The sequence below is a fragment of the Taeniopygia guttata genome, chromosome 5 (assembly GCF_048771995.1).
Source record: "Taeniopygia guttata chromosome 5, bTaeGut7.mat, whole genome shotgun sequence".
NCBI lineage: Eukaryota > Metazoa > Chordata > Aves > Passeriformes > Estrildidae > Taeniopygia > Taeniopygia guttata.
In genome coordinates this window covers 47,314,401-47,328,291 of record NC_133030.1, presented here as the reverse complement: position 1 = coordinate 47,328,291, position 13,891 = coordinate 47,314,401, and the positions used below count along the sequence as shown (strand labels likewise).

General features: G+C 40.1%; 1 protein-coding gene and 1 long non-coding RNA gene across 5 annotated transcripts in view; one reads left to right on the top strand and one right to left on the bottom strand.

Annotated features, from left to right (window-relative positions):
• Positions 1-296: 296 nt before the first annotated feature.
• On the bottom strand, positions 297-4,921 carry LOC116808496 (uncharacterized). The gene is made up of 2 exons (XR_004368135.3): positions 4,639-4,921; positions 297-3,191 (listed from the first exon to the last, which is right to left on the bottom strand). It is a non-coding gene; the product is annotated as an uncharacterized lncRNA (long non-coding RNA).
• Positions 3,269-13,891, top strand: part of KCNK10 (potassium two pore domain channel subfamily K member 10) — a 58,162-nt gene continuing 47,539 nt past the window's right edge. Inside the window, exons 1-2 of one of the 4 annotated variants that reach the window (XM_072930322.1) lie at positions 3,269-4,069; positions 4,923-4,980. In XM_072930322.1, coding sequence (XP_072786423.1) covers positions 3,947-4,069; positions 4,923-4,980 — 181 coding nt within the window. In that variant the 5' untranslated portion in view covers positions 3,269-3,946. Of the gene's footprint in view, positions 4,070-4,101; positions 4,380-4,922; positions 4,981-13,891 lie in introns of those variants that run through there. The other 3 variants (XM_030274807.4, XM_072930324.1, XM_002200051.7) reach the window with 3 other exon arrangements.

Genomic DNA, 13,891 nt, shown 5'->3' with positions numbered 1-13,891 from the left:
TAATGTGCATGCACTTTTTCAAATAGAACAAAAAAAGTGAGGGAACTACTACACTATAGTCCCCGCTGCCCATACAAAGGGACTGATATAAAAGGTGTCTGAAAGCAGGAGTCTGGCTAATGAGGAATGGCTACCAGAAAAGAGCCAAGAATGGTGAAGATGATTACAAACTGTGAACCAGGTACCCCCCGTACTCTTCTGGCACTTAGATGATTGATGCGTTAGGCTGTGAGTGGCAGGATCATAGTGTATTCTGTTTAGTGTCACTGGCCAAAGGAACTGCAGACAGGCTGTGGTACCATCCCAGTACAGTTTATTGCTGATGTGTAGTTTCCTCAGGCAGATTCACTGTTTTCACTGAAACCATTTCTGCCAATCAGTAAATTTTCTGTTCTGAGGATTAAAACATGAAATAAGTAAAACATGGCACTGCATGATGTGACTTAAAGAGTGATAAGAAACTCCATGCAATAAAAGACAATAAAAATAATACATTGCCTTTCCTTGCATAGTCATGACTCTTAGTTAACTCTGATTGCTAATGACACTAAACCTTCTGAAAACTATTTGAACAAGAAGTTTTCAGGTGATCCTAAAGAGGAGGCTTTAAATGTTCTCTTTGACAGAAAGCTTCCTGGAGAATAAATAAATTATGAGGCTTCTGCATTGCATCATATCCAAATTAATACTACTGCAGAATGGGTCAATAGAATATAAAGAACAGGAAGCAATTCACTTGAGTTGCTCTCTTGGTCTCAATGTAAATAACAGCACTCCTGTGGCAATAAAATGAATGAAGAATAATCTTCACAATTAGAAATACCAGATTTCAAACAACTATGTAGTTAAACATAAACTGAATAGTTATATACACAAATGAGTACATTGTTAAGTGGTGACACAAACACTGTCTAGACTTCTATCTAGCCCTATCTCGTTTTCTCAGAGCATCTAAGAAATGGAACACAGAAACTACAGATGATTTCTATCTACTATCAAGGATCAAGTCATTTTTCCATTACTGCTCACTAGATTTAAGTAGGTAAAGGAGGTATTTATTAATCGGCTTTTCTATGGCTTTCTTTTACGTACATCAAATTCACTTCTAAATAACTTATACCATATTACTGATGAACAGTAAAAGGGTACATAGCATTTTATTCTTTTTTTCAATGAGACAGCTTGTAATAAAAGGCCTTTTTTCTTTTGTGTTGTGACTGTCACAGGCCCTGTCCTGGGAGGCACTAATTTTCTACTAACTTCAGCTCCGAGGGCATTAAGTCTGAACAATAAACCCTGAATGAAAAGTAAGAACTTAGGAAGACCAGTCAAATCCTGAAAATTCTTATCCAGTGAGTAAAATAGGTTTCTTTTTCTTGGTGCTCTTTCATTTAAACATTAAACATTACTGAATCCACTTAGCTTATAAAAGTTGACAGAGTAACAGCTTGAAACACTATAGCTTCAAGGCACCAGTTCTCCCTGTCATAAGAATATGACATCACTGAGGGGTGAAAGGCCTTTTATTTGCATAAGATAATAGTTATGTTTCTATGCAGCAGCTGTGCTGTCAGTGAAAGATGCCAAATTTATCTCTGGAGTAACCCCATTGATTTTAAATTAGTTACTTTGGGAATAAATTGGCCCACTCAATAAAATTGAAGGTTTGAGGCATTGAAATAATTGAGCAAGTTTTCCACGATCATAACATGGTTAAAAAAAATTTACAAAACAATTGCATGATGTCATGCATTTATGTACCTGATAGACCACAACTGATTTGCCACAAGGTTTTTCAGTCATATAGCTAGAGCAAGTATGTAGAGCTTACAGACATTTTTTGGGAATATGGGAACATTAAGGGTATACAAGAAACATGAATATGGTGTTGTGTCATCATTATCTATTTAGTTTTACAGTAAGTCAAACAATTGTGAGAGCTTACAGACATTTTTTGGGAATATGGGAACATTAAGGGTATACAAGAAACATGAATGTGGTGGTGTGTCATCATTATCTATTTAGTTTTACAGTAAGTCAAACAATTGTGAGATGTCTCAATCATGCAATTTTCATTCCTCTTTAGTCAGTAATAATCAGGATGTGTTTCTGGTAATAAGCCTGAAGAATTCACCTCCAGACTATAGACTTCTTGCATGTCTTAGCAGGAATTTAATGGTGTCATCTTATCAGTGGGCTGTTTCTGTTTGGTTATCTTAGGTGAGTTTTCAGTGGACAGGGTCTGTTGCAGAATACACACTTATCAGTTAACTGCTGATAGTTATGGTGGACAGGGTAGTGCTTGGGTTAGGGTGACACAGTTCAGTAATATTTGTCTTTATGTTAGGTTTTCCCTGGTAATATATAAGGGAGGTGCCAGTAAGCTGGAAGATTTTGCATGCTAAGAAAAAGTTATTTACATGCATATATATATTATACATGTCTGTGTATAAATAAATGAATTATTCTTTATTAATCCATATTTGATAACTGGTCTTGTTGGGGGTTCAGAAAGCTTCTGAAGCCTTTTAGATTACTGTAACCATAATTCAAGTGATTACACAGCACAATTAGCAAAGCCTACCCTCACTTTTATTCCCACTCAGTTTGCAGAAGTAATAACAACAGAAATCCCAAAGTGTGTTCAGAATGCATCGTGGTTTGCTTGCAAAGGAAATACCTTCTGCTACTGATGTCATCATTGCAATAATCTCAAATTCAAGTCTGCCTGACAAGGCTCATTATCATTCTCACCATGTCCTCCCTTAGAGCAGCCTCTCCCTCCTCCTCCTGTACAGCACAAAACAAGAGCCACAGGGGTGCTCAGATTAGGGGAAGGAGAGACTCCTAGCACCTCCCCCGAGAAAACTTGCTGCATTACTTCCATCTGGTTTCTTCAAACTACATGCTGCTTTACAGGACCTCGCACACCACCACTAACTTAAAGCGTGGATTCCCCAGTACTGATTTCCTCTTCCTGTTTAGGGTTGAACAAAGACTAGGAAAAAGTTTCACAATTTGGATGCGAAAAGAGTGTGCCAATCTTCACAGTAAGAGTTTCCTGAGGAGAGTCACACATTTTGGACTGTTTTGGGTTTGGTGTTTTTTGGTTTTTTTTTTTTCCCTTCACCAGGGCAGATTTCTCCTTTTTGGTCTTTTGAGGTTAGCTCATAGCTAACCTCGAGCAACAGCTAGAAAAGAAAAACAGAAAAAGGGCAGTTGAGAAAAAAAGTACAGGGAAAAAAGCAGGGCACAAATTATCACAGGCACCGGGTTAGATCCCAACCACATTTCCTGAAAATTCAGAAGGTCTATGGACCACTGGACTGATTCTGGTACGGGTCTCCAACCATGATATATGAGAATTTGTGGATCTGTCCACTAAACCATTCCCCGTAGATGATCCCCTTCACACAAAGAGTTGATTTCCACTGTGGAAGAGAATAGGCAGGACAGGGTTAACCTCACACAGCTTTCCTTCAGGCCCCCAGAGGGGCTGGGGTTTTGTTTTCCTGGCTAAGGGAGGGGAGCTGGCATGTATTGTAACTGGAACTGGAGACCTTTCTGGTGTTACTAGCCTGCTTTGGGTTTGAGGGAAAGCCTGGAGAATGAGGAAGAGGAGGGAGAATGCAGATCTGGAAAGAAGCAAGTGCCTGGCAATTGCACAAGTGTCCTCGTTTCCCCGCAGGCCCCTGACAGTTTAGGGCAGCTTCGAGGGGCCTCCAGCCTCCTGCCCCCTCCCTGCAGCTTGGCCACATCTTACAGCCCCGCTGTGCCAGTCATCGCCTTGACACCAAGTGCCTGTCTCTGTCCACAGCGCGGGTCGGGGACAGAAGGGGTGCAGGGGTCCCCTGGCTTTGGGGGTACCCGGTCCTGGTCCCCGGAGCCTGCGGGGGCTCGGACGATCCCCTGCCCTTCCCCTCCCCCTGCGCCGCAGAGCCTCTGGATGCTGCCGTACTCCTGCCATGTGCTGCCGCCGCCGCTACTGCTGCTCGTAGCTTATTCGAGCGTGTCTCCGGCTGCAAACTCCGCCAAACAAGGCTGCATTCCCTCCCGGGAAGGATACCTCGTGAGTACCAGCGGAGCCTGCCCCCTCCCTAGGCACCCGCCGCTGCCTCTTACAAAGGGACTCGCAGGCTCTCCCCACCCCCTTTTTATGCCAGTGCAGAGAGGGGCTCTGTGAATTCCCTCCAAAGCTATAGGGAGGCTCCCTCCTCCTCCTTCTCTTCTTCCTGCTCCGCTCTCCTGGGCGAGCCAGGCTGCTGCTGCATTGAGCCGGGGTGGTCCCGGCCGCGCCCTGCCTCGCCCCAGCCACGCTGCCGCGGCTCACGCCCCATGGCTGACTTTTGCTGCCCCTCTAGTGCCCGGGCTGAACGGAGGTGCGCGCATTTCTGGGGGATGGCTGAGGCCAGGGAGCTTGTGCACGTGTGGGAGGTGTCTCTGGGGGCGTGGGGGGCTGGACGACTCCCCGATCCCTGCAAGCCTGCGTTCTTTGCAGCCCGGGTCCCCCTCGGGTGGGCGCAGCAGAGGGGCCGCGCTGCAGCGGGGACCCCGCCACCCTGACATCTGCAGGTGGACGGGGCGAAACAGCTGCGGGAGCCTCCCGGGAGCCAGCAGCACCCTGGACCCGCTGCCTACCTCAGTCTGCTCCGTTCCTGCTCCTCCAGATTCTCTCCTGTCCTCAGTCCATCCCTTATACCCCTCTCTGTGCTGGGGTGCCTGCAAACCCCTCCACTCCACTCCCCTGCCCGCCCCTCCCCACCTTCTTCGATTTATTTGTGTATTTCTTTCCTTGGCAACCACCAGTTTCCCTCTGTCAAACAGCGCAGGCTCCCTATAATTTGAAATTAATTTGTTTGACTGCAGCATCAGACAGGAAGGCTGGGAATTTATTTAATTCTTTTTACTCCCTTTGCAAAAAGGAAGCGATGAAATTTCCAATTGAGACTCCAAGAAAACAGGTGAACTGGGATCCTCAAGGTTGGTGATTCTCTATTACTATAATTACTACTGTAATAAAAATTATTATTATTCCTTGTTTCTATTGACTTGTAGGAGACTATGTGACTCCAAATGGGAGGAGGCGTTGGATGTTTGTCTGCTTCCCATGAGCAATGCTCAGTCTTTCTTGCTCAATCCTATAGCAGTGTATTAGAAAATGCTACTGAGATATGGGGTTGGGTGGCTGCATGGCTAAAACCTCTTCTAGGTGTAAGTTTTACAGTTTTATATTTGATATCTCTCTTGCCTCCCCCTCGCCCTTTTTCTTGAGTATTTTCAAGGCAAACTTGGCTGGCATGGCAGTGATCTCTGGCTCACAGCATTGTTTGTTTTATCAGTGGCTCCTTTGTTGTTTCTAGTGATCATTGTCTTTGCTAAATGGGTGGTACAGGAGTGGACACAGATGTGAGTGCTTGTTCAGGGCTCCTCGATGGCACATGTTTGTTGGCAGGAGCAGAATGCCGCAGCAATATCACCTTTAATGTGGACAGAGCTTTAGTCTGGATGGTATAAAATGACACATTAAATAAGGGAGCCCAAAGGGACCTTTACACTCTTTACGGTGTCCTATTAATAGCTGATCAGCCCAAGTAGATAGTTTGATTAACTACATAGGTACATTTGGACTCAATCCTAGGGAATGTGTTTTTGTGACGGTGGAATGAGATTTATGCCAGCGCAGTGGTTTTCAATAAGATGATCCAAGTAGTATTTAAAAATAAACCACAGACAAATACTCTCCTTGCCTGGGAGGAGGTTCATCTGCATCCTACAGAAGTGACTGAAAAAACTCTATTGGTAATTTGTACACTGGTGTGTCATATTTCTGTGCATTGGTACAGGAGCAGAAAAACTTGAAGCCATTGCTCAGGTTTGCAGCAGAAGTGCTGGCAGCCAGTTTCTGTACAGCAGTGCTTGCAGGAATTATGAAGTGATAACATGGGCTTTGATTATTTCTCTTTATTCCACAGGTTTGGTTTTAGTGGTCAATTTGCCTGTCATCCTCCATATGCTCACATTTACAAGATGAAACATTAGAAACATTAGTTTCTCATGTTATAGAAGGAATACAGCAGAACAATCTGCTGTACACACAATTCAGGTTTAGTTTAAGCCTTAGTACATCTTTAATTAGGTGAAGGCTGAAATCGACACATCAGCCTCCTCCGCCCTCATCTTCCTAATGAACACATGGATGGTAGTGCTAACAGAGATTTGATTATTTAAATAACAATATATTCCTTGTGCTAGGGTCTAAATTCTTTGTGGTGAAAACTTGGTCTACCCAGGTGCTTTTCTAAATGTGTATTTGCTGCAGCTTAATTTAAATCCATTTTATGAATTGCAAAATGTCTTTTAATACAAAAATCTCTCTGCTTTTTTTCCCTGACAAGGCACATAGGATGTATAGATGGCATTCTGTGTGCAGGTCCTTCGCTTGGCAATCAGCTTTAAAGCATATGGATCCAACAGGTGGTTGGCAACAATTTACTGATAAACCACAGAGTACTGTAGCAGTTAAAAGACCCCAAACCCAGCAGGTTTCCTCTCTGCCTGCTAAAAACTTCACAATCCTACCAGTTATTTCCCCTCAGTTTAATGACTTTGTTAGATAGACAGAAAAGATGCTGATGTATTGCCAAGAAGGAAACAAAAAAAATTATTTTCTAATTCTCCAAGAGACTCAGAAAAGAGATAAAATGGTGTAATGGAAAAAAGGCAATCTGGCAAGAAAAAGCTGTCAAAGTCCCAATCCTTTAACCAACAGAGGAACAGTGCAGTGACACAGTACTCACATAGTTCCACTGAATAATTATGTGTGGAGAAGACAAAGTAGATAAGAGTTCTGTTATTTTTGAAACAAAAATATATTTATGTAGATATAAATATATGCGAAATAACTAAGAACTCTAAAATGAATTTGACTTAGAATCACATATATAGTCTGTTCTCTGCATGTACAAGAATGATATTATGTTTTGCATCCTATGTGGTATTTCTCGAATTAAGAGCTGAAGTAGCTTTTCTCAGATACAACAACCAACGTGTAGAAAGTTGGTGGTGAAGGGATGCAAAGAGTCCTAAGTATTAGAGCACAGCTCATGTCCAGTTAGCATTCACACTCTAATACCAGGCTCATTTCAGAGTGTATTTTATGACTGTGCACAATTCTGGTTGTCAGCCAGAGAACATGCAGTTTCCATACTTTTGTCCAGTAGGAATTGTGATAACTTGGGCAAACAGAACAGTATTTGGAATAGATCAGCTGATGCTCCTGGCAAGCAAGCTAGTAGCCCAAGGACATAAGTGAGAGCTATGGCATCTCAAAGACTGTTTAGACCTGATTATTTCAGGCAATATTTTCTAGAAAATATACCCATTTCTAAAGATCGGGAATCTTTTTTTTGGAGATATGGCTGGCTTGGAATTGATGATATTGCTGGTTTGAACCCAGGTCAGAATGATAGGCATTGAAATGAATTAATGCTCAACTCCATAAGTTGAGCATCAGCAAAGATCAATATACCATAGAAAGTCTTTGTGGACAGAAGGTATTTAAAAGGATATACTTGATATGAAGACTGGTCTGACACACAGGTGATGGGAGACTGATTTCCTAGCCATGGTCCAAGCAGGGCTTGGAGATGAAACTGTGATTTTATCATGTTGTGTATTATCTTCATGTGTCTTGGGCATAAAGTATATCTCTGTGTTACATGTAAATGCTGAGTGTATTTTCTAGATAAATCAAATATTTCGTAAAGCTGGAAGTGTTAAGTCCAGATTCCTACAGTGAAGTCCCTGTACTACATCAGGCAAACAAACAATATTAACCCCTTAACAAACAGATCAAACTAAATCACAAAAATCACTGGGACTTGGCCTTAACAATCCAATGTGAAATATGCCCTAGAATTAGATATATATTGATTAAAACCCATGCAATTTATTTTCAGTGAATGACTAGGGTAGGTAAGAAATGACTAAAAAGCCTCCAAGCAGGTACTTAAGAATGTTTTAGGGAGCACTGGACATGTTGAGTAGGTGTTAAGGATATCACAGTACCTGGCCTTACATTTTAAAAAACAAGCTTGCTATTTGGTGTTACTGGTGGAATCAGTATGTATGTACTCAATCAGAAAACATTTGATCTGCCAATCTCTTATTGTTGCTTCTCACATTTGGTGCAAATCTCATCTCTACCTTCCAGAATATAAGACAGGATTTTTACCAGCATATGAAAACTTTAATTCTCATAATTGTTTCTCATATCTCTCCTTTCTTGCAAGCCTCCTGCTGTTTGTTACACCCACCTGTTTTCTGTGCTTGAATTAGCTCATAATGTTTTTGCACATATAGTTTTATATAGTACCTAAAACAGAGTGCGTCCCTTATCCTGTCTGAGACATCTGGATGCAAGATCAACTTTTTTCCTGAAAATGATCTGCTTAAAATTGATGTTTCTTTGTAGGGGAAAAAAAAAAAAATATATGAGACAGTTTCAAATATGGTTAGAAATTATCCCCAAGTGTGACTGTCTTTTAGGGTGAGGGTGAGATATCTTTTTCAAGGGAAGGATGTCTTGTGATGCTCGTAGCAGGGAGCAAATGGAATTCAGTCTTGTTTGTTCCTTTGTGCCTGCAGTTTCTGCTGTCATTGTAGTGATAGGGATTGTCAGAGCCTTTTGGATATCCAGCTCAATGTTTATGTCAACACCAAAGTTTTGGAACTCTGAAGTTTGCATTTAAGTTCCTGCATCCTTTCACAAATGCACTGTTTGCAGTTTGAAACTCCAAAATAATGTATTTATTACCATCCTTACACTTAGCATGGGAGTTAATAGTCTGTGGGAAATTCAAGCTGTGGTTGAGAATCTGGAATTCCTCTTCAAATTTTGCTACTGATTTTGTTAACTGTTTAACCTTCAGGAAGCCACTTACCCTTTCTTGCCTTCCCTTTCTCCTAGACTGGAAAACAGGAATATTAATACTTCCCTAATGCACAAGGGTGTTGTGAAATATAATTAACTTGTTTAGAGCAATCTAAAATCTGCTATTGAAAGAAGAGCTTATGCATTGCAATTAAATGCTAAAACAATTAGGAGGGAGCAAAACAGCCTGTCATCACACACAGATCACACCAATTAAGAAATAAGGTTGTATCTGCACTTTGCAATAGAGGAAACTACTATCATTTATGCTTCTTTACAGACACTGAACAGTCAATTGGGTTTCCCATCAGAAGTATCTGAACACCTTTGATATCCCCAGCTGCTGCTTTAGAGAAGCTCAAATCTTCCATAGGTCCTTTGTCACTGGCATTGGGATTTCTCAGACCTGAGGGACCTCAGGCAGCACTGGACACTTATGTGTGGGACAATGAGCTGAGTCGCAAATGCCTTCATGCAGGTATCAGGATTGGACCATCCTTTGATGACTATCTGAAAAATCTTCAACATCCATACTCAGTGCAAATTAAATTGATGCTGCTGGTGAATTTTTACAAATTGCTGAAGTACCTGCTTTTTCTGTTCTTTTGTTTGAAGAGACCAATGCAGAAGGTAGATTTGATTAGAAAGGCATAGATGAGTAGAATAAAGGTGTTTGTTTCTCTCCTTTGTTTTCAAGGAGATATGTAAAAAGAAGCAGAATGCAATTGTGAGTTAGACAATATCTTTCTGCACTAGCAAGTTGGTTGTTACTAGCTCAGTAGATGAAAACTGTTCTAGGAAGATGTACTGTGTGAAAAAGTAGGTCTGATCCCTGCCAGTGACCCATGGTCAGAGGCTACTGACCCTGTGCTAATTGTGCCACAGAGTCATATTGGCTACTTACCCACTCATCTGATAGACTGAGACTGTGCTGTGCCTAGTAAGTATGGATTATAGAATGCTGCAGGGAGTTTATTAAATTAGCTATCTGAAGGAGGATATAAACTGGGCAAACAGGAGGACGCTCCTGGAAGTGCATGGTGCAGGCACAATAGTGCCAAATTCAGTAAGGTGGAGAATTTGAAGAGTTTGGAAAACAAATAGAAGAGAATGAAAAAATCTGAACTTTTTTGAAGACTGTGTGGAACCCACAGAGAAGACAGATGAGTACTGTGGGTGCCAAGGTGGTAAAAGATAGAAAGATAAAATTGAATTAGGAGGGGAGAAAGAAAGACAGAAGACAGCTATTAGTTTTGTCATTGTTGTCTTTAGGGTGCCCTGATAATGGGAAAATGAAGGATTCAGAAAAGTAAAATTAGTAGTAAGAAAGTGGCAGAGCAAAAGACTTGACAGTAGCTTTCTTAGAGTAGTAAAGGAAGACTGAACTCTAGTCAAGGTAAGAAATATGGAGGGTAGGGTATCATTAAGATGTCATCTGTAGCGTGAGGAAAAGGGAATGAAAAAATCAAAGGCAATAGGAAGCTATAAGTCTAAGATAGGAAGAGCAATAGAATTGTCACCAGTGGGAGAGGTTAGGACAGGATTATGATTTCAGTGAAGAATACCAATGCTCTTTTTTGCTGTGTATGTACAAGAGTAATCCATTAATGGCTTTTGGACAGAAATGTCCCTTGGGCAACTCTTGAAAAAACTGATGTTACCTGAAGTGATGGAGTTTGCTCTTGGGATGAAGATATATGATACCGGTTGTAATTGGGCAGGTTTTGGTTCAGCTTTTGGCATTTATGTGGATTTATGTAGCTAGTGTGTGGACTATATCAGCTTCAGACAGAAGAGTGCATATAGATGGTGATGCAGTTTAATTCTTACCCTCTTTATTTAATCCAGAGCTAGGACTTTAACCACTCACTTCAGTGTGAGCAAAATGCAATTTTTCATTTTTAAAGAATTGTGTTGTTGCTGCAGGCTACTAAGTTAAGAGTAAGAGAGTGCCTGGTATTACTGGGAGAACAGAGGCCCTAGATTTTGTACTCTAAAGAGTAAGCACCTGGAGTGAAATAGGAAGGGACAAATGAGTTCAATATAAGAAAGGGATAAGCACACACTAGTATTCAAGGTAGATTATTAAAGAGTTCAGTGTGATGCAAGTGCCTAACCTTTATTTTATAATAATCTCAGTGTAATAGCAAAGGCCAAAGCAGACAGTATGAATGCTGAATAGTTAGCTGTTTTTTTATATAGAAGTTTTATGTAAAAGAAGTGTTATTCAGCAAAAGGCTAAATAATGCCTTTTAAAATACCTTTTTCATAGGAATATCTCTGGTCTCTGTTTTCTGTAGGAGTTAAAAACATCCTGGGACCTGACCTTTGTCAAACAGAAGCTGCTTATATCCCAGTTCCTGAGACATTGGTTATGCTTCTGTTGTTTGTCTATAATGGGAAACATGCTCTAAGATGAACCTGCTAATTTTCCTAACCCTTCTAATTTTCATAAATTATGTGCCATGTAGTTCCCACTGGTTACTTCAATGAGATAAAATAACAAGTGAGAATAGCATATATCCTACACCCTTGTACTTCAGAGTGGTAGTACCAATCCTTTTTAGGCCATGGATCACTATTATTCTCCAAACACACCTTCTGGACTGCTTTTCTCACAATCAAATATCAACTCAGAGTATTTAAACAAAAATACACTTCAAAATTGAACTATGTACCTCTTACCATGTTAATGAGTCACAGAATTTAGGTACTGTTTCCTTGGTTTGGGAATGCTGAAACCAAGAATTCAGATTTCATCTTTTTCTTTAATTGCTAATCAATCCATATGCTATTACAAATCTTACTGTTGGCAAAATGTCTCAAGTACATGTGTTAATATGTGTTATCCAGTTGTCCTAAAATATGATGAGCATAGGAGAACATTGGTGTAATTTTGAGTAGAAGTTTCAATGTGGGTATATCACGGTGTTGGAAGTTGAAATAAAAGTTAGTAGGATGGTAGAATCTGTTATTGAAAGCTATATGAGGGAATAAAAAGATGGAAGAGAATGCACAAGCCTGGCTTAACTTTATTTTTCTGCTTTTAAAATGAAAAGAGAACATTCTGCTGAAAGCTGGAGTGGTGACAAGAGGTGTGAGATACAGCATATATGAAAGGGCTTGAAACATGCTGCGCTTAGGATCTAGAGTCCTGAATGGGAGAAGTAATCAGTTGCAAAATCTGGGTGTGGTTCAATATCTTTTGTGAAATCCAGACATACTTAGTTCTAGCATTTTGTGAGAGTTTGCTATATAAAATTTTAGAAGATATTTCAAAAGAATTAAAGACCTAACAAAGAGAGAAAAAATAAGTTGCTTCAGGAAATATGGATTGTCGAGTGCCCCTGTTCCAGCTGTTACAATAGATTACAAAAGAGTGAGTACAAAAGTGTGACAGGGTCAGATCTGCTGACAGAAGTGCAGAAAATGCAGAATGAACAGATTGTACCTGTGGTAAGGCTTAAAATGCTGTGAAAAGAAAATAAATGTGTGGACATAAAGATGAGTTTGTTTGCCTTCAACTAGAATTCACTGTTTTCAAGCACATGATGTTTCTGAGTTTTAAAGGTAAGCATATATCATAGTTCATATTTTAAAAATCCCTGAAATATCTTTTTGTTCTCTATTGTTACCTCAGGTATGTATCAAGGTCTTCTTCTGTCACCCAAACTAAATCATATTATAAAAGTCTCATGGACATATTACAAAATATTTTTATCTCATGAATTAAGTATCTATCTTAGATCATGATCTGTTTATTTGATTAGTCTTTCATTGGAGAAACATATTTAATGTTTCTTCCTCTATTTTGTCCCCAAATGGATGCATGTAATAGATCTTTAAATTGCTTCAGTTCTTTTTCTGGTAATCTGTGTATTACACAGGACTGTGTGATACTTTTTTTGTCAAAGACAATAGACTGTTTTGCTAGCAGAGGATGACAAAAGACAACACCCTAAAAAATCTTCTTAAAAAGCAATACAAGTTTTTCTGGTACCACTGTCCTACAGGATCATCACAGTGCCTTAAGCACCAGGCTTTGACCGGGCTTTGTTAGAGACATATGTTCATATCTCGGCAGGACTGACTCATCTTTTCTTCCCTAGGAAGAAAAAACAACATGCCACTGACTTTACTGAATGAGGATTTTGGATTTTGGCACTTTAAACTTCTGCCACTGAGTTTTTGAAGATTCAGTGATATGTTGTTGATGAGTGTTTGAATTATTTCTTACTTGATACTGCAATATAATAATAATAGCGTAATTTGAAAACAGAAAATACATGCTGACAGCTTGTCCAGGGCCTTTAACCTCTCAAATTTCAGCTTTTCATCTTAGAGAAAAAAAAGACAGTCACTTGCTACTGTATGTGAAAGACCTCATTGATGAAAGAATTATGAAAGAAATGGTACTGCAGAAGGTCCCAGCTGAAATGCAGGAAGCAGCAGGAACGTCTCAAAGATGTTCTTCTAAGTTAACCCAGATCTATCACTGATTACTTAAATGATAACATTGCTAAGTTTGGATTGCACAAGAAAGCATTGGGCAGAGAGGCCGTGAGTAGCAGCAATCATGACAACTGCAGAAACAAACTCAGAGTCACCTCTTCATGATCCTACAGCCTAATTTGTCTTCAGAGAAAATAGAGTCTGTTTATTGGGTTACAGTGATATAGTGACATGTAACTTTGTGACCTGAATTTCTCATTGCTACCAGACTTTTTTTTTTTTGTTGATTCAGTTTTATAAAACTAGGCATCTGCTGACATTTAAGGGGCTTTAAGGTAGCTGACGTATTTGTATAGACCTGGTATATGTAATAATAGACCTAAGGGAGACTTCTGCCCTTCTGGAGCACACCTTAAGGCCAATTAGGTTATCCCATAACCTCTCACTTGGTAGTGGTATGGGCAACTGAATTCTATCATTTGAATGTGACTTAGTTGGAGAATAAAA